Source organism: Pseudochaenichthys georgianus, chromosome 6, assembly GCF_902827115.2.
Source record: "Pseudochaenichthys georgianus chromosome 6, fPseGeo1.2, whole genome shotgun sequence".
Taxonomy (NCBI): Eukaryota; Metazoa; Chordata; class Actinopteri; order Perciformes; family Channichthyidae; genus Pseudochaenichthys; species Pseudochaenichthys georgianus.
Window position 1 is genome coordinate 41,349,508 of NC_047508.1, and position 20,852 is coordinate 41,370,359.

Consider the following 20,852-nt stretch of genomic DNA (forward strand, 5'->3'; position numbering starts at 1 on the left):
TCCTTCGTGATATGCTTAACAGATTTGTCTTTGTGTATCTTGATGATATCCTCATTTTCTCTCGTGACCCCAAGAACATGTCCAACACATGAGGTTGGTGCTGCAGAGACTCCTGGAGAACAGACTTTATGTTAAGGCTGAGAAGTGTGCCTTTCATGTTTCCTCTGTTTCATTCCTGGGTTTTGTGGTAGAGAAGGGACAGGTCAGAGCCGACCCTGCCAAAGTCATGGCAGTGGCCGAATGGCCCACTCCTACAACGAGAAAGCAACTTCAAAGGTTTCTTGGTTTTGCCAACTTTTACCGCAGGTTTATTCGTGACTATAGTCGAGCAGCCGCCCCACTCACCAAGCTCACCTCAGTTAAAGTTCCCTTTGTGTGGTCATCTGAAGCTGAGGCTGCTTTTGCTATGTTGAAGTGTTTGTTTTCCTCTGCTCCTGTGTTATCTCACCCTGATTCTTCAGCCCCTTTCGTGGTCGAAGTGGATGCCTCCGACACTGGTGTAGGGGCAGTCCTCTCCCAGCGCTCAGCCTCTGACCAGAAGTTGCATCCCTGCGCCTTCTTTTCCCGCCGGCTCTCCCCGGCAGAAAGAAACTATGATGTGGGAAATCGGGAGCTTCTGGCAGTAGTCTTAGCCCTGCAGGAATGGAGGCACTGGCTTGAAGGCACAACTCATCCGTTTGTGGTATGGACGGACCACAGAAACTTAGCTTATCTCCGTTCTGCTCGCAGGCTCAACTCTCGCCAGGCTCGATGGGCACTTTTTCTGGGCCGGTTCAGCTTCACCCTCACCTATCGGCCAGGCTCACGGAACATCAAGGCAGATGCCCTGTCACGTCAGTTCGCTCCTCCGGTTGAGGAGCCATCCGCAGGAACCATTCTTCCATCCTCCTGTGTGGTGGGAGTAGCCAGGTGGTAGGTTGAGAGGGTGGTCCTGGAGGCACAAGAGGACCATCCACCTTCTGAGGGTTGTCCACCGGGTCGGCTGTTCGTTCCACCGCACGCCAGATCTTCAGTGTTCCAGTTGGGACATGATTCTAAGATAGCTTGCCATCCAGGAGCACTTCGGACTCTAGGCCTCATCCAACAACGCTTCTGGTGGCCCTCCATGTCCTCTGACGCCAAGAAGTATGTCGCCGCCTGCTCCATCTGTGCCCGCAGTAAGGCATCCCACCGCGCCCCTGCTGGTCTTCTCCGCCCTCTTCCCATTCCTCATCGGCCTTGGTCTCACATCGCCATGGACTTCGTGACGGGTCTTCCCCCATCGGAAGGAAATACAGTTATCCTGACGTTTGTTGACCGCTTTTCCAAGGCCGTAAACTTCGTTCCCCTACCTAAGTTACCTTCTGCTCTGGAGACTGCTACACTAATCACCCAGCATGTTTTTAGATTGCATGGCATTCCTCTGGACATTGTTTCTGACAGGGGTCCGCAATTTGCCTCTCGAGTCTGGAAAGCCTTTTGCCAGGCATTGGGGGCGTCGGCCAGTCTGTCATCAGGTTACCACCCGCAGACCAACGGCCAGACTGAGCGTGCGAATCAGGACCTGGAGGCAGCCCTTCGCTGTGTCTCTTCTCACCATCCAGTCTCCTGGGCCTCCCACCTGCCTTGGGTTGAATATGCCCACAACTCCCTGGTTTGCTCCGCCACAGGAATGTCTCCATTCATGGCTTCTGTTGGGTTCCAACCCCCTCTCTTCCCCGCCCAGGAGAGGGATGTGGCAGTCCCCTCAGTACAGGGGCATCTTCGGCGGGCCCGCAGAGTCTGGCATGAAGCTCGGGCAGCTCTCGTTCGCACTGCTGCTCGCAACCAGAGGCTTGCAGACCGCCATCGCACTCCAGCCCCGGACTACCAGCCCGGTCAGAAGGTCTGGCTGTCCTCCCGTGATCTGCCACTCCAGACTGACTCCCGCAAACTGGCACCCAGGTACATTGGCCCGTTTGTCATTGAACGGATTATTAACCCCGCGGTGGTTAGGCTCAAGCTGCCTGCTGCCTTGAATGTCCACCCATCATTTCATGTCTCACTTCTCAAACCAGTTTCCTCCAGTCCTCTGAGCCCTCCGGCCGAGCCCCCTCCTCCCCCCCGGAGTATTGACAATCATCCTGCTTTCACCGTCCAGCGGTTGTTGGATGTACGAAGGCGAGGCCGGGGGTTCCAGTAGTTGGTGGATTGGGAGGGGTACGGACTAGAGGAGCGTCAATGGGTCTCCCGCTCCCTGATTTTGGACCCTGCTCTCCTTAGGGACTTTTATGAGAGGTACCCGGACAGGCCTGGTAGGACGCCAGGAGGCGTCCGTTGAGGGGGGGGTACTGTTATGATTCTGTTTAGTTGTATTTTTGTTGTGTGCTTCTGTGTGCTATTTCCTGTCTCACCCCTCTCTTCTCTGTTTTCCTCTGCAGGGCTGGCGTGTGACAGGGAGTTGGCTGGCTCCTCCCAGTAGCAGACGAGGCACACCTGTTTCCACTCACCTCTTTACCTGTAGATATAAAAGCCCGGTGCTCATGCCACTTCCCTGCCAGATAATTCCTCTGTGTTTCGACCCTCCGGTGTGTCTCGCTTCTCTCCTCGTTGTTTGGATTTATTGTTTGGATTTTTGCCAGCCAACTTCCTGACTCCACTGCCGTATTTTTTGTTCTCTGCTTGAATAAAGCTTTTTGTTTATTGACCATCTCTCTCCAGTCTTTTGCTTTGGGGTCCAAAATTCTATAGGCCGTAACAGTATTCCTACACTCTGGTGCTTCTAGTACAAGACCTGAGTACTTCTACTTTTACTGTCGCTACTTTAACTATATTTTGATGATAATACTTTTGTACTTTTATTTGAGTAACATTTTGAATGCAGGATTGTTCCTACATTCTGGTAAGATATATACTTATACCACCTCCGTTTATAGCCTATGAAAAAAACTAATAGAAAACTAAGGCTAAAGCTAACGTTAGCAGATAGTGATGCTAGTTTGCTAGTTAAGTTTGCTCAACGATAATATTGCACTTTTCAGTGCACATCACGCTCTGCCGCTCCGACAGGGAGCTCTGCTCTGAACACCTGAACGGCCCGTTCTGACAGCTGTTCACCAGCGGTCCAACACAGTGACTCCGGATAACACAGTTAATATTAACGAACGCACCCGTAGGTAATGTGGCTGCTGAAGCTAGACCCTCATCGCGGAGCAGCAGAGCCTTTATACATCCATGAGCAGAGCCGACAGGCAGGAAGACTCGAGCACACAGCTCGCGCTTCATTATAATATATACAAAAAGAACACCATGCGTGTATGATGGCACATAACAGCTCGCGGCCGCAGATTACTCCGGGTCCCAGACCCCCCCCCCATACCCCAAAAATATTTTTATTGCAGATCTACATGAATCACACAAACGACCTATTTTGGATTCAAAACGGCGAATTTCGCCGAAAGGTGACAAGTTTGCATCCCTGAAAGAACACTTTATATACTAAAGTATTGCATTTTTAAATGGGACATAATTAGCTCTAAAGAAGAGTGGGATTAAAGGAACAATAAATATGCTTGCCCAGTCGTGTTTTTGGTGTTTTTTGGTTGTCAACCTATTTTCGTTAGTGAAATGTTGAAGTGATCCTCCTGACTGTATCTTTATTTCTTCTGTTTTTGTTGAGATGGGAATGTCATCTCCTATATGTTATTGTTATGTCCATGTTTGTGTCTTTAGCATGTACAAAATAAAAATAAATACAAATTGTTACGTTTTAAGGGGACCTATCATGCAAAATGCACTTTGTGATGTCTTTTATACATAAACATGTGTCCCCGGTGTGTCGGGGAACTCACGCAGCGTCAGAAAATAAAACCCTCTCTCTTTTCCTCCGTACCCAAATCTCTAAAAACGGGGAACAACGGAGCTGATCCAGATTTGCGTCCGATATGACGTCATATCTGAAATATGGACCCACGGCCCAATCAGAAACGTTGCTATCAGAAACAATGCCCGACTGTTTTGGACGTAATATGGTCGGTGTTTACATTAGCATGGCTAACACTCAGAGCTAACCTGTACTGCAGAGCATGTGTGTGAAGAAGCAGGAAGTAGAAAGGAACTCACCTTGTGGTATAACCGGCAAGAGAGAAAGCCTTTGAGCTCCAGACTATTTCAGATCCTTGATGATCCATGATATGGCGTTTCATCACGGCAGCATTTAGTTTAGACAGTAGCTGCCGGGTCCCGCATGAGCTCAGACCCCTCTTTTTTATTCATCAATTTCTTTTTTTTGTAAAGCTTTATACCCAAATCAGCACTTTTGAGTGAAATAGAGGGATATGAGGCATGGCTAGAATGGGTGATCTGTTTGGTATTTTGAGCAAAACACTTCATAGACATGTTTTTTTATATATTTTTAATATATCTGAGACCTATGCTATTGCCTAAAAATAGCATGATAGGTGACCTTTAAGCCTTACGTAGACACGCATCCCATGCATTAAAGAAGCATCTTGCTCTCTTGTTGGCGTGGGAGATCAACAACACTGACCTTCTGGGCTCCTTTCACGTCCTTCAGTGTAGCGATGAGCTCCTCCAGGCCCCTGAGTCTCAGCTCCAGTTCCTCCGCCCTGCCCTCCGCCCTCTTCCTCTCCTCCTCCGCCTTCCTCTTCTCCTCCTGGGCTGTTGCTCTGTCCTCCTGAAGGCTAAACATGGCCACTGAGAACTTCTCCTGCTGGGGGAGAGGTATGGCTCCGGCGAACTGCCTGCGTAGCGACTGGATGGTCTGACGGAGGTGTTTGGAGCGGTTTCTTCCCTCCTGTCGAGCGAGGAACAGAGAGCGCTCGCTGGCGTCCAGTCGCTGATCGGCGCGCAGTTTGTGAACCTCCAGCTGTTGGACGCGAGATGTGGCGGCATCCAGTTTGCACGAAGCAGCCGACTCGCTGAGCTGCAGAGCCATGATGTGCTGGTGCAGCTTCGCTATCAGGGCCTTCTCATCTGACTGAGACTGAGGGGGAGAGAGGACACTGTGAAAACACGCTTGATTGTTGTGCTTTAATGTGTGTAAATGTGTCGAATAAAATATACATATTTGTATACATTTCTTACATATATATTTGTATTTTTGTATTCGAGATTGTGGGAAACGGCATTTTGATCTCTCTGTCTCTACACACAAACTGAAAGATTGACAATAAAGTTGACTTTGAAAACAGTTTCTCCTGTCTCCCTGATTTAAGCATGGGTCTAAACTACAACCAATGTTGTCTATGTTTTTGTTCATAAATGTCAATATAGTTTTGCATTGTCCAACAGAGCTATAATATTAGTGTTTTTACATTTGATTTGACTTTACTTTCATTTTTGTACACAGAGCATCAGAGCTTAAATATTTGTATAAAAACTAATAAAAAAGTCACAATATGGTTTGCAATTTCTAAAATGCAGAAAGATCCAATACATTCAACAAAAAAGAAGAAAATTAAGGTTAAATGTATTGTTTAAAGAAAATAGGAATTATAATACGAAAGCAATCATTCTTTTCAATATCATAATTTATATTTTATTATTCTTAAAAAAATCAAGTTACCTCTTTATCTTATCTTATATAGCAATTGGAATATCCATTACAAATTAAAAATGTTACTATAACTTGTTTTTCCCTGTATTTTATTAAACATTTTACTGAATCTGTTTAAAACATGACTAACATAAACTCACCTGTTAACTAATAACTAGGGCTGTCAAACGATTACAATTTGTAATCAGATTAATCACAGCTTAAAAATGTATTAATCATGATTAATCACCATTCGAACTATGTCCAAAATATGCCATTTCTTTATGTATATTGTTGTGAAAATGGAAAGATAAATGAAAGAAGGCGGATATATCCATTTTACATAAAGTAGCCTATGTATGTATGTTTATTATAACATTGTTCTGTGTGTCAAAATGAAAGTCGGCCGACTTATCAATCTGCTATCAATCATCAAACCGTGGGGTCTTATTTCATTACGTGTTGATTTCTACCAACACAGGGGGGGGGGGGGGGGGGTGATCTAACCGCCTTCTGGAAAAGCTTCACAAGTACGTCGGTACGCAAATGCGCTTTGTGACACAAGTGACGGTAAGCATTTCAGATTGTTGCCGCGCATGCGTACCTGCGTACCAGTTATGTGCACCTACTACAGCAAAAGCAGCAAGTATTCTCCGTCGGGACAACACCACGCCGTTATCTTGATTCTGATTGGCCAGAAGACATTATCAAAAATGTTCTATTGAGAAGACGATCACTATGTGAGAAAAGTTTTCAAACCCGTTTCTGGTCTTCGGTATTTCCAGACAAGTCTGTGCAATGCGTTAAATATTTTAACGCAATTAATTCTATAATACCTGGTAGTCCTCTATAATACCTGGTAGTCCTGTATAATACCTGGTAGCCCTGTATAATTCCTGGTAGTCCTCTTTAATACCTGGTAGTCCTCTTTAATACCTGGTAGTCCTCTTTAATACCTGGTAGTCCTCTTTAATACCTGGTAGTCCTCTTTAATACCTGGTAGTCCTGTATAATACCTGGTAGTCCTGTATAATACCTGGTAGTCCTGTACAATTCCTGGTAGTCCTCTTTAATACCTGGTAGTCCTCTTTAATACCTGGTAGTCCTCTTTAATACCTGGTAGTCCTCTTTAATACCTGGTAGTCCTCTATAATACATGGTAGTCCTCTATAATACCTGGTAGTCCTGTATAATACCTGGTAGTCCTGTATAATACCTGGTAGTCCTGTATAATACCTGGTAGTCCTGTATAATACCTGGTAGTCCTCTATAATACCTGGTAGTCCTGTATAATACCTGGTAGTCCTGTATAATACCTGGTAGTCCTGTATAATTCCTGGTAGTCCTGTATAATACCTGGTAGTCCTCTATAATACCTGGTAGTCCTCTATAATAGCTGGTAATCCTGTATACTACCTGGTAGTCCTGTATAATAGCTGGTAGTCCTCTATAATACCTGGTAGTCCTGTATAATACCTGGTAGTCCTGTATAATTGCTGGTAGTCCTCTATAATACCTGGTAGTCCTCTATAATACCTGGTAGTCCTGTATAATACCTGGTAGTCCTCTATAATACCTGGTAGTCCTCTATAATACCTGGTAGTCCTCTTTAATACCTGGTAGTCCTCTATAATACCTGGTAGTCCTCTTTAATACCGGGTAGTCCTCTATAATACCTGGTAGTCCTCTATAATACCTGGTAGTCCTCTTTAATACCTGGTAGTCCTCTATAATACCTGGTAGTCCTCTTTAATACCTGGTAGTCTTCTATAATACCTGGTAGTCCTCTATAATACCTGGTAGTCCTCTATAATACCTGGTAGTCCTCTTTAATACCTGGTAGTCCTCTATAATACCTGGTAGTCCTCTATAATACCTGGTAGTCCTCTTTAATACCTGGTAGTCCTGTATAATACCTGGTAGTCCTCTTTAATAGCTGGTAGTCCTGTGTAATACCTGGTAGTCCTGTATAATACCTGGTAGTCCTGTATAATACCTGGTAGTCCTCTTTAATAGCTGGTAGTCCTGTGTAATACCTGGTAGTCCTCTATAATACCTGGTAGTCCTCTATAATAGCTGGTAGTCCTGTATACTACCTGGTAGTCCTGTATAATAGCTGGTAGTCCTCTATAATAGCTGGTAGTCCTGTATACTACCTGGTAGTCCTGTATAATACCTGGTAGTCCTCTATAATACCTGGTAGTCCTCTATAATACCTGGTAGTCCTCTATAATACCTGGTAGTCCTGTATAATAGCTGGTAGTCCTGTATAATACCTGGTAGTCCTGTATAATTCCTGGTAGTCCTATATAATTCCTGGTAGTCCTGTATAATTCCTGGTAGTCCTGTATAATTCCTGGTAGTCCTGTATAATACCTGGTAGTCCTGTATAATACCTGGTAGTCCTGTATAATTCCTGGTAGTCCTGTATAATACCTGGTAGTCCTGTATCTGTCTCCTCAAAGCTTCCACTTCCTTCTCTCTGCTCTGCTGTCGGGCCTGAAGAGCAGAGACCTGCATCACAGCCACATCGGACACCTCCTGCAGCCTGGGCAAAGAAGAGAGAAAAAGAACAGGACATAAACAGGGGTGCACATCACTTTTTTGCCCTGGTTCTCAAAGGAGCACCTGGAGATGTTGCTTGGTGCGCATCCTTAAAATGAAATAAACCGGACCTTTTGAGGGGTACTTGACTTCATGAACGAATTGTTCGCTGTTCACTGTATGCCTCGCAGCAGGGTTTTACTGTGCGGAACGCATAAAGCAGACTCTTCACGCGATAGCGAGGGGTAGAGTGAGGGATCGCCGATGCCGTCGTGCACGCGGACGGATTAAAACAATTAAACCTAAATAGCTCGCGAATTATACTTTGGCGGCCGTTAATATACCTGGGTGGCCCGCCCAAGTAAAGTCTATGTGTGGGAAACCCTGCTATCTTACCAGTTCTTATGCAACTCGCAAATATCTCTCTCTATTTTCTATCTCTCTTTTCTCTCTCTCTTCTCTCATCTCTTTTCTCTCTCTCTCACTCTCAATGTTGATGCGCAAATGCACCTTTTTTCAAATGATCCGGTGCTCTATTTTGGCGGGGGGTGCGCATGTGCACCAGTTATGTGCAGCCCTGGACATAAACATTACAATGACAGTGGTGGAAGAGGCGCTCAGATGTTATACTTACTGTACAAAAGTATGGGCATCAAAATATACTTGAGTAACCCAAAGTAAAAGTACTCGTTATTCATAATGGCCAATTTCAGAATCATATATATATATATATATATATATATATTGATTTACTGGATTAAGATTATGTTGAAAGCTGTTAAAGTGGAACTTTTTGAGTGACTTTGTATTTTGGTGCTGGATATTTTACCCTTTGATTTTATGTCAATGTTTGATTATTAGATTATTTATATTTGATGTTAGCTAACTAAAGCAGCAAGTAAATATTGGTTTCCAAAATGTGATGGAATAGCATTAAAGTACCTAAAAAAAGTAACATCATTGAGTAAATGTTCTTCATTTAATTTGATGCTAGAATGAGTCTAAATTGTGGACATTATAAGCAATAGCGGGACCAAATTATAAAACAAAAGCAAAGAAAAGCTCATGCAGAACAGAGAAGTGCTTGATTACACAGCTTTGACCTTAAGAAACACATTAAAGGACAGTGAGTGCAATCTCTAACATTTGTAATATTGTTTATTTCCAGGTATAGAAATAATAAAAGGCGTCCAATAGCTTTCAGCAAGAATCATTTTTAATGTCTTGTCTTTGACTCCAAACTAGTGTGAACAGATAAAGTATTAAGATATACATGAATGAAGCTATGATGACATATCTTTCAGGATAAGAGCATACATCATTAATCTTAAGGCGTGTGCACTGACAGACGTACTTAGAAACCTCGATGCGGAGCTCCGCCTCATTCTTCTCCAGCTCTCCAACCCGGGCTCTGTCAGCGTCGCTCGCAGCTTGACTGACGCTGTCGGCCAGCTCGTCTCTCAGCTCACGCTCCACCCTCTGCGCCTCCACATTCATCTTGGTCAACTGAAGAGAAACAGAGGCAACGTTACGTGATAAGATCTTTTTTATAACGTGATAATGTTGGGGGAAAAGGACCTTAATGGGCAGAGATGGCAAAAGTACACACATCCTTTACTCAAGTAGAAGTACAGATACTCGTGTTTAAACAGACTGGGGTAAAAGTAGAAGCACTGACTATACTCTTAAGTCAAACTAAAGAAGTATGGGCTTCGAAATGTACTTAAGAAGTCTCTTCCCTCAGGTGTTTTTCCACAGAAGAATAATCTAGATGCTTCAGTAATGAACAATTACAGGCCCATATCAAACCTCCCATTTCTAGGTAAAATCATTGAAAAAGTAGTTTTTCAACAGTTGAGTAATTTCTTGCATTTAAATAACTGTTTCAATGTGTTCCAGTCAGGCTTTCGTCCAAACCACAGCACTGAGACTGCTCTTGTAAAGGTCTTTAATGACATGCACTTAAACACAGCCAGTGGCAGAACTTCAGTGTTAGTATTATTAGTGCTGCGTTTGACACTGTTGACCACAGCATATTACTGGACCGACTGGAAAACTGGGTGGGACTTTCGGAAACAGTTCTAAAATTGGTTTGAATCCTACTTAAAGGATAGAAACAATTTTCTCAGAAACTTTCTCCAATTAAACAAAGATAAAACTGAGGTAATGGTTTTTGGAGCCAAGGCAGAACGTTTAAAAGTTAGCGCTGAGCTTCAGTCTGCAATGTTCAAACCAACAGATGAAGCCAGAAATCTAGGTGTAGTCATGGACTCTGACCTGAGTTTCAACAGTCACATTAAAACAGTTACTAAATCAGCCTACTATCACCTAAAGAACATATCTAGGATTAAAAGACTAATGTCACAGCAGGATCTGGAAAAACTTGTCCATGCCTTTATCTTCAGTAGACTGGACTACTGCAATGGTGTCTTCACAGGTCTCACTAAAACATCCATTAGAAAGCTGCAGCTGATTCAGAACGCCGCTGCTCGAGTCCTCACTGACACTAAGAAAGTGGATCACATCACTCCTGCTCTGAAGTCTTTACACTGGCTTCCTGTGTGTCAAAGAATAGATTTCAAAATACTGCTGCTGGTTTATAAAGCACTGAATGGTTTAGGCCCAAAATACATTTCTGACCTCCTGCTAAACTATGAACCATCCAGATCTCTCAGGTCTTCAGGGACTGGTCAGCTTTCTGTCCCCAGAGTCAGAACTAAACATGGAGAAGCAGCGTTCAGTTATTATGCTCCAGATATCTGGAACAAACTCCCAGAAACCTGCAGGTCCGCTGCAACTCTGACTACTTTTAAATCCAGGCTGAAGACTTTTCTTTTTGTCCATCCATCCATCCATCTTCTCCCGCTTATCCGTGGTCGGGTCGCGGGGGTAGCAGTTCCAGCAGAGAGCCCCAAACTTTCTTTTCCCTGGCGACATCAACCAGCTCTGACTGGGGGATCCCAAGGCGCTCCCAGGCCAGCGAAGAGATATAATCCCTCCACCTGGTCCTAGGTCTACCCCTTGGTCTCTTCCCAGCTGGACGTGCCTGGAACACCTCCCTAGGGAGGCGCCCAGGTGGCATCCTAACTAGGTGCCCGAACCACCTCAACTGGCTCCTTTCGACGCGAAGGAGGAGCGGCTCAACTCCGAGTCCCTCCCTGATGACCGAACTTCTCACCTTATCCCTAAGGGAGACACCAGCCACCCGGCGGAGGAAACCCATCTCGGCCGCTTGTATCCGCGATCTCGTTCTTTCGGTCATGACCCATCCTTCATGACCATAGGTGAGGGTAGGAACGAAAATGGCCCGGTAGACAGAGAGCTTTGCCTTCCGGCTCAGCTCCCTTTTCGTCACAACGGTGCGGTAAAGCGACTGCAATACCGCTCCCGCTGCTCCGATTCTCCGGCCCATCTCACGCTCCATTGATCCCTCACTCGAGAACAAGACCCCGAGATACTTGAACTCCTTCACTTGGGGTAAGGACTCATTCCCTACTTGGAGTGGACAGTCCATTGGTTTCCTGCTGAGAACCATGGCCTCAGATTTGGAGGTGCTGATCCTCATCCCAGCCGCTTCACACTCGGTTGCGAACCGATCCAGTGAGTGCTGAAGGTCGCAGACCGATGAAGCCATCAGAACCACATCATCTGCAAAAAGCAGTGGTGCAATCCTTAGTCCACCGAACTGCAGACCCCCCCCCCCACGACTACGCCTCGAAATCCGATCCATGTATATTACAAACAGGATTGGTGACAAAGCGCAGCCCTGGCGGAGGCCAACCCTCACCGGAAATGGGTCCGACTTACTGCCGAGGACCCGGACACAGCTCTCGCTTTGGGGGTACAGAGATTGGATGGCCCTGAGTAGAGACCCCCTCACCCCATACTCCCGCAGCACCTCCCACAGTAACTCCCTGGGAACCCGGTCATACGCCTTCTCCAAGTCTACAAAACACATGTAGACCGGATAAGCGTACTCCCAGGCCCCCTCCAGGATCCTTGCGAGAGTAAAAAGCTGATCCGTCGTTCCACGACCAGGACGGAATCCGCATTGTTCCTCCTCAATCTGAGGTTCGACAATCGGCCTGACCCTCCTTTCGAGTACCTTGGAGTAAACTTTCCCGGGGAGGCTGAGTAGTGTGATGCCTCTGTAATTGGCACACACCCTCTGATCCCCCTTTTTGAAAAGGGGGACCACCACCCCGGTCTGCCACTCCTTCGGTACCGTTTCCGACTTCCACGCAACGTTGATGAGACGTGTCAACCATGACAGTCCCTCAACACCCAGAGCCTTCAGCATTTCCGGGCGGATCTCATCCACCCCCGGGGCTTTGCCACTGTGGAGTTGTTTGACGACCTCAGTGACCTCCCCCCGGGAGATTGGCGTTGATCCCCTGTCATACTCCAGCTCTGCCTCTAACATAGAGGGCGGAGTTGGGTTCAGGAGTTCCTCAAAGTGTTCCTTCCAACATCCCAACACTCCATCAGTTGAGGTCAACAACGTCCCATCCTTACTGTACACAGCTTGGATGGTTCCCTGCTTCCCCCTCCTGAGGTGTCGGACAGTTTTCCAGAACAACTTTGGTGCCGCCCGAAAGTCCTTCTCCATGTCTTCTCCGAACTTCTCCCACACCCGCTGCTTTGCCTCGGCCACGGATGAGGCTGCTGCCCTTCGGGCCTGTCGGTACCTTGCAACTGCTTCGGGAGTCCCCCGGGATAACAAATCCCTGAAGGCCTCCTTCTTCAGTCGGACGGCTTCCCTGACCACCGGTGTCCACCAGGAGGTTCGAGGGTTACCGCCCCTTGAGGCACCTAAGACCTTGAGACCACAGCTCCCCACCGCGGCTTCGGCAATAGAGGCTTTGAACACCGACCACTCTGGTTCAATGTCCCCAACCTCCACAGGAATGCCCGAAAAGCTCCGCCGGAGGTGTGAGTTGAAGGCCTCCTGAACTTGGGCCTCCTCCAGACGTTCCCAGTTCACCCGAACTACACGTTTGGGCTTACCAGGTCTATCCAGAGGCTTCCCCCGCCACTCGACCCAACTCACCACCAGATGGTGATCAGTTGACAACTCCGCCCCTCTCTTTACCCGAGTGTCCAAAACATACGGCCTCAGGTCCGATGATACGATAACGAAATCGATCATGGACCTTCTGCCTAGGGTGCTCTGGTACCACGTACACTTATGAGCATCCTTATGTTCGAACATGGTGTTTGTTATGGCCAATCCATGACTAGCACAGAAGTCCAGTAACAAACCACCACTCCGGTTCAGATCAGGGGGGCCGTTCCTCCCAATCACGCCCCTCCAAGTGTCTCCATCATTGCCCACATGTGCGTTGAAGTCTCCCAGCAAGACTAAGGAGTCCCCTTCAGGAGCCCCATACAGGACTCTTTCCAGGGTCTCCAAGAAGGCCGAATACTCTGAACTGCTGTTGGGTGCATAAGCACACACAACAGTCAGAGTTTTCCCCCCCATAACCCGCAGGCGTAGGGAGGCGACCCTCTCGTCCACTGGGGTAAACTCCAACAACGAAGCACCTAACCGGGGACTTGTGAGTATCCCCACACCCGCCCGGCGCCTCACACCTTGAGCAACTCCGGAGAAGAATAGAGTCCAACCCCTATCCAGAAGTAAGGTTCCAGAGCCGACTTTTCTTTTTGTCGCTGCTTTTAATTGAAACTGAGCCGTTGTGTTCATCAGTAAAGTGGAACTTCTGTGTGAACTATTCATATCTTAAACTGCACTGTAACTTTTTATTCATGTACTTTTTATTCATGTATTTTTTCTTTTAATGTTTCTTTTATTATCTTTTCTTTTTAATTACTGTTTTTAAATGCCTTTGTCTGAATGTCTTTCATTTTTGTAAAGCACCTTGAATTGCCTTGTGTTGAAAGGTGCTATATAAATAAACTTGCCTTGCCTTGCCTCCTGTAACCAGATGGCAAAAGTACACACATCCTTTACTCAAGTAGAAGTACAGATACTCGTGTTCAAAAATACTCTGGTAAAAGTAGAAGTACTGACTGAACTTCTTTACTCAAGTAAAAGTAAAGAGGCTTTGAAGTGTACTTCAGTAAAAAGTACCCATAGCTAGCAGCTGCTTTAAAGAGTACCTGACCTCCCTTTATATTAATAGAACAATAATGTCATTGTTAGCTAATGAATGTTTCCATGCTGAACAACGGCAACATGACAACGTTTCCATTGGTCCCTCTTCTTTAGAGAAGACCAGGAAGTGATGGATACACGGATCGTGTTCCAACCAATAGGCACGCAATGACTCCACTACTTCCCATCTCTGTTAACTGGTGAGAATCTGGCTCAGATTGTGTTCGTTCGATTGCCGTTTCTGGGGTTATGAACATGCTCCGTGTCGTTTTCTTTGGCCACATACCTCCACAAACTTGGACTCCAGTTCTGAGTTGCGTTCCTCCACTTGCTTCAGGGACTTTCTCATGTGTTCGTACATTTTGTGTGCGTGCTCGGCTCTCTGCCTCTCGTTCAGCTCCTTCATCTCCAGAGTGGTGATGCGCCGGGCGGCTGACACCATCTCTTTGTTGGCAAACGCCTTGTCAGCCTTATCCATGCTCGTTTCACCTCCTGGCGTTAGGGTGAAAACACAATTAATGGTGACAATCTGATTTAAGGTTGGAATCCACAAACTCCCAAACCCTAACTCTACAAACTAGATTAACTCTCTGGTTTTAAGTTTTGCATAAAACGATAAGATATGGATTTCACACTAATTTCCTCTCTCTTTGGGACTATTTTTGCCAGATGTCCTGGTTTGAACTAGGTTGAACCCGGGTTAAAACAAATCTATGGCCATACAAATTCTTATATTGGGATCCACAAACAAGTTTAACTCTCAGGTTAAATCATGGTTTTAAGTATTGTAAAAAAAGATAAATTATTGATATGGATTTCACACATTTCCTCTCTCTTTGGGACTATTTTTGCCAGATGTCCTGGTTTGAACTAGGTTAAACCCTTGAACTAGGTTAAACCCATGTTAAAACAAATCTATGACCATAACTATTCTTATATTGGTATTGACAAACAAGATTAACTCTCAGGTTAAATCATCGGTTAAGGTTTTGTATAAAAGCGATACAATTTGGATTGAACTGAAATGGTTTCATACTAAATTCCTCTCCGTTTGGGAATATATTTTGCAAGATGTCCTGGTTTGAACTAGGTTAAGCCCAGGTTAAAATTAATATGGCCATACCAATTATTATATTAGTATCCACAAACAAGATAAACTGTCAGGTTAAATCATCGGTTAAGGTTTTGCATAAAAGATTTGGATTGAACTGAAATGGTTTCATACTAATTTCCTCTCTGTTTTGGGTCTATTTTATTGCCAGATGTCCAAATATATGGCCATACCAACTCTAAGCAGATCATTTTTCCAAATGTAGGTCTTTTGATTGTAGCTTTGGCCAACATTTATACTACTCAGTGACATTAATCTCATAAAAATGTTGTTTATTGAGACAGGCATGTGTCATCATATGAAGCAATCAAAATAAGGGTAGCAGGTAAAGTGTGAAAATCATCTACTTTATGATAGTATCGTGAAGACTTCCCACGATGCAGAGACGTTACCTATCCATCTTTAAGATCTGAGTACTGCTTCCACCTCTCTCCATTGTTTACCTGTTGTATTGACATTGTCCCATGCTTGTTCTAAAGTGTTCAGTTTCTCCTTCGTGATCTCCAGTTCTTTGTTCATGGCTGAGATCTGCTCCCGAAAAGACTCATTCTCACCCTGAGAGAAAAATAATACTGCACGTTAAGTCCATGCTAACAGTTAAAGGTCCCCTATTATACTGTTTCTCATCAATATATCACAGCTCTCAGATATATACAGAACATGTCTCTGAAGTGTTTGGCTCCAAACACCAAACAGATCATTGCAGCATTACCCATAATCCCCTCTGTTTCAGCCCTGTTTCCAAAGGGCTGATTCTCTGTCTGTTACTTTAGATGAAAATAAGGAGCCCCTCCCCCACGCCCCTCTGAGAGACATTTGGTTACAAAGAACTCAATGGTGCTCTAGAGGAGATTCAGGTGATAAGGGGGGGGGGGGGGGTTACCTTGTTGGTGATTGGCTAATGGTTACACAAGACAACACATCGTTATGACATCATAAAGTGGCCGAAATCTGATCAGCTCATTTTCAGACAGGTTTTTATAGAAATGGATCAAAAAGAGAGAAAATCTTTGTTCCTGAAACTTTCAGAGTCTCTTTCCACAGAGGGGACACATGTTGATGTAGAAGAGACATGAAGAAGAGGGGACACATGTTGATGTAGAAGAGACATGAAGAAGAGGGGACACATGTTGATGTAGAAGAGACATGAAGAAGAGGGGACAAATGTTGATGTAGAGGAGACATGAAGAAGAGGGGACACATGTTGATGTAGAAGAGACATGAAGAAGAGGGGACACATGTTGATGTAGAAGAGACATGAAGAAGAGGGGACACATGTTGATGTAGAAGAGACATGAAGAAGAGGAGACACAGAGAAGAGGGGACACATGTTGATGTAGAAGAGACATGAAGAAGAGGGGACACATGTTGATGTAGAAGAGACATGGAGAAGAGGGGACACATGTTGATGTAGAAGAGACATGAAGAAGAGGGGACACATGTTGATGTAGAAGAGACATGAAGAAGAGGGGACACATGTTGATGTAGAAGAGACATGAAGAAGAGGGGACACATGTTGATGTAGAAGAGACATGAAGAAGAGGGGACACATGTTGATGTAGAAGAGACATGAAGAAGAGGGGACACATGTTGATGTAGAAGAGAGAGACATGAAGAAGAGGGGACACATGTTGATGTAGAAGAGACATGAAGAAGAGGGGACACATGTTGATGTAGAAGAGAGAGACATGAAGAAGAGGCTTTTGCACAATAGGTGACCTTTAACAATAAAAAGGTGCATTTCTGGAGGTGTAGAGAATGTTTGAGTGTTTTATTACCTGCAAATGTTCCAGGTTGCTGGTTCTCTGAATGAGACGGCTGTCTCTCTGCAGCACGTCTCTGTATTTGACCGTTAGCTCTGTGTACTGCTTGTTGGCCTTCTCCAGCTCTGATGAGAGCACACTGTCATCCAAGGCCTTTTGTAACGCTGCTATCTTATAACTAGCCATTTCCTGAAAATAAAACAGAAGAGCTGTTAAAGATGATTGTACGGTGTTAATAACATAAATAATATGACTTTTAGTTGGGAATTTTAAAGGGAGACAGTATAGGTAATCAATACATGATCATTACTAATAGATATCCCCATGAAACTTCTGCAGTTGTTTACTTACATTAAAACAAATTCTTGTTGTATTACATGTTTTCTGAAATTTGATGTTTGAATATGCAAATAAGGCTTCCTATTTCTATATATTTTCTCATTCACATTCATTTTCGGGACAGAAATCTGAACATTTGATGAAAGGGTTTCACAGAGGGAATTTGGGATATCTATGTTTTAAAACTACATAAATCAGTATACTGTCAACTGCCATAAAAACTCCATGATTTAGGACGAAAATGTTCAATAAATCAGGCAATGAATGATATATGAACAAGTACTGCACACTATTGGCTTCTAAGCGTCTTTGAGTTTCTAGAAAAGCGCTAAACAAGTATCATGTATTATTATTATTATTATTAAAGTGGCTAATCATTACATTGCATTTAGCTGACGCTTTTATCCAAAGCGACTTACAATAAGTACATTCGACCAGGAAGACACAACCTTGAAGAAAACAGAATCATATAAGAACATCAGGTTTCAAAGAGCCAATCGTTTCAAGTGCTACTCAACTGGCTATAGATAAGCCAGCCCTTTATTAGTATATAAGTGCTTTGTTAGCAGTTCTTTGTTAGTAATTCTATCGCTCGAGGTGGAGTCGAAAGAGATGAGTTTTCAGTCTGGAAGGTGTGTAAGCTTTCTGCGGTCCTGATTTCAATGGGGAGCTCATTCCACCATGTTGGAGCCAGGATAGCAAACCCACGTGTTTTTGCTGATGGGAACTTGGGTCCCCCTCGCAGCGAGGGTGCAACGAGCCGTTTGGCTGATGCAGAGCGTAGTGCACGTGCTGGGGTGTACGGTTTAACCATGTCCTGGATGTAGGAAGGGCCAGATCCATTCGCAGCATGGTACGCAAGCACCAGTGTCTTGAAGTGAATTCTAGCAGTTACCGGAAGCCAGTGGAGGGAGCGGAGGAGCGGCGTGGTGTGGGAACATTTAGGAAGGTTGAAGACCAGACGAGCCGCTGCATTCTGGATGAGCTGCAGAGGTCGGATGGCACATGCAGGTAGACCAGCCAGGAGGGAGTTGCAGTAGTCTAGGCGTGAGATGACGAGAGCCTGGGCCAGAACCTGCGTTGTTTTCTGGGTCAGCTGGGGACGCATCCTCCTGATGCTGTAAAGCGTGTATCTGCAGCAACGGGTTGTAGCAGCGATGTTTGCAGTGAAGGACAGGTTGTTATCTAGGATCACGCCCAGATTCCTTGCAGTCTGAGTCGGGGGAACAACAGAGGTGCCGATGTTGATAGTCAGGTCAAGAGTGGGACAATCTTTTCCCAGAAGGAAAAGCAGCTCAGTCTTGTCAAGGTTGAGCTTGAGGTGATGAGCGGACATCCACTGAGAGATGTCAGCTAGACAAGCAGAGATGCGTGCGACGACCTGGGTCTCTGAGCGGGGAAAGGACAGAATTAATTGGGTGTCGTCAGCGTAGCAGTGGTATGAAAAACCATGCGGGCTAATGACAGATCCGAGCGAGTTTGTGTACAGGGAGAAGAGGAGAGGACCAAGAACAGAGCCCTGAGGGACCCCTGTAGTTAATTGACAAGGGTCGGACTCAGACCCTCTCCAAGTAACCCTGTAGGTGCGGTCTTTGAGGTATGAGGTGAGGAGGGAAAGTGCAGAGCCTGAAACTCCAAGTTCTTGGAGAGTGCGAAGGAGGATCTGATGATTCACCGTGTCGAATGCACGGTCCATTGACGGAGACAGTGAGAAAGCAAAGGCGGTTAACAGAGATGTTAGTTCGTCTATATTCCCCGTCTGGAGGTTGAAGTCTCCGAGAAGTACAGCGGGAGGGCCAGTTTCAGGGATGTGTGAGAGGAGATTATCTAATTCCTCCAAGAAGAAGTCCCCCAAGGCGCCTGGTGGACGGTAGAGGACAACAATGGTTAATTGTATAGGATGGGTCACTGTGACGGCATGGAATTCAAAGGTGGAAGGAGTGAAGTTAGGTAGCTTGAAGAGGGAAAAGCTCCATTTGGGAGAGAGCAGGAGACCAGTGCCACCTCCTCTGCCAGTGGGTCTGGGTGTATGGGAGAAGGAATATGCTGTGGAGAGAGCTGCTGGGTGGATGTGTTGAATGGAGTAATCCAGGTCTCAGTGAGAGCAAGGAAATCCAGGGTCTGCAGGGAGGCGTAGCCAGAGATGAAGTCAGCCTTAGGAACAGCTGACTGGCAGTTCCACAGGCCGCCTGAAACTAGATGCTGGATCTCAGTGGAGCACGTGGGATAGACGAGAGCGGGCCGGTTATAGCGATTAGGAGATATACGGGGCCAGTGATAATTGCGAGAAGACACATGAACAGGAATGGAGAAAATACACATGATTATAGCATGAAGGGCTAGAAAACTAAAGAAAAGAAAATAAGACACCAGCGGTAATTAGCTCAATCAGAGTAGGATTTGCTTCCTCTTTGCCACCCTCGTGACTCCCGCAGGACTCCAAAGTCTTTGTCAGTCTTACTCCCGCAGGACTCCAATTAGTGATGGCAGTTTGACACTGAAGCTTCGAACGGAGCTTCAACCCTGGACTTCCTATTCCATAGAAGCAGTGCTTCGAAGCTTGCTTCAAATAACGTGACATGTGACGTCCGAAGCAGCAACTGCTTCAAGTCACGTGACATGTGACGTTCGAACCAGCAACTGCTTCATTTCCTGAATGAATCACTTGACTGGTTCACGGTCCATTCACGCGATTCAATGCACTGCCTCGTCTCGATTCTGACAGGTGACAGGTTGAAACAGTTTGAAATTTGAGTGCTTCAACACTTTATGACCGCTCTAAACAATGCGCAATGTGTGGGTTGTTGTCGTAGTTTGCGTTGTTGCTGTTGAGTTGTTGTTGGTATTGCATTTGAATTGTAGTATCATTATAGAGCAAGCCAGGAAGAAAGATAGGGCGTTCTGGCTCGGGAAACACTTCGAAATGTGGAGAAGTTGTGAACAAAAAGAAAATGAGTAATATAAAAACACTTCAATGGTCTAAGGACTAGATAGCCCAGTGGATAGAGCCGGCGGCCAGGATGCAGCGATGTCCTCCGCGCAGCTGGTTCATAGCCCGGGATAGTTCAACTTTTAATCATTGCTTTTCAACTTTAATACTTTAATAACTGATAAAAGGCCCTCTCCGCCCAAAAACATGTCCAGCACTCTCTAGTCTCTTCTCAATAACCCAATACACACAATTATCAATCATTAATTGCAAATAGAACATGATATTCAGTCTTAGTGTGTGTGTGCATCGAATATTTTTCAAGGCAAAGATACGTTAAACCCACGGCAGCCTTGCACTTCGCCAGGAGAGGTCGCTGTAACTGAAGCTTCGAGAAATGAACCTATTTCCGACACAATTGTCCAAGTGGTTCGACGCTTCATTCAAAGCTTCATTTTGCCATCACTACCTCCGATGTCTGACGCTCCAGGAAAGAGCTACCTAAAATGGACGCCTGATTGCTGAGTTCTCACAGC

At 45.3% G+C, this 20,852-nt stretch overlaps 1 protein-coding gene across 1 annotated transcript in view; it reads right to left on the reverse strand.

The window, feature by feature from the left end:
• The window catches only part of cep290 (centrosomal protein 290), a 144,060-nt gene that overhangs the window by 55,609 nt on the left and 67,599 nt on the right, over positions 1 to 20,852 (reverse strand). The window contains exons 24-29 of the mRNA XM_034085975.1: positions 17,064 to 17,237; positions 15,729 to 15,840; positions 14,461 to 14,666; positions 9,414 to 9,565; positions 7,952 to 8,063; positions 4,508 to 4,963 (exon numbers count right to left, since the gene is read on the reverse strand). Of these exons, the coding sequence (XP_033941866.1) occupies positions 4,508 to 4,963; positions 7,952 to 8,063; positions 9,414 to 9,565; positions 14,461 to 14,666; positions 15,729 to 15,840; positions 17,064 to 17,237 (1,212 nt within the window). The remainder of the gene's footprint in view (positions 1 to 4,507; positions 4,964 to 7,951; positions 8,064 to 9,413; positions 9,566 to 14,460; positions 14,667 to 15,728; positions 15,841 to 17,063; positions 17,238 to 20,852) is intronic.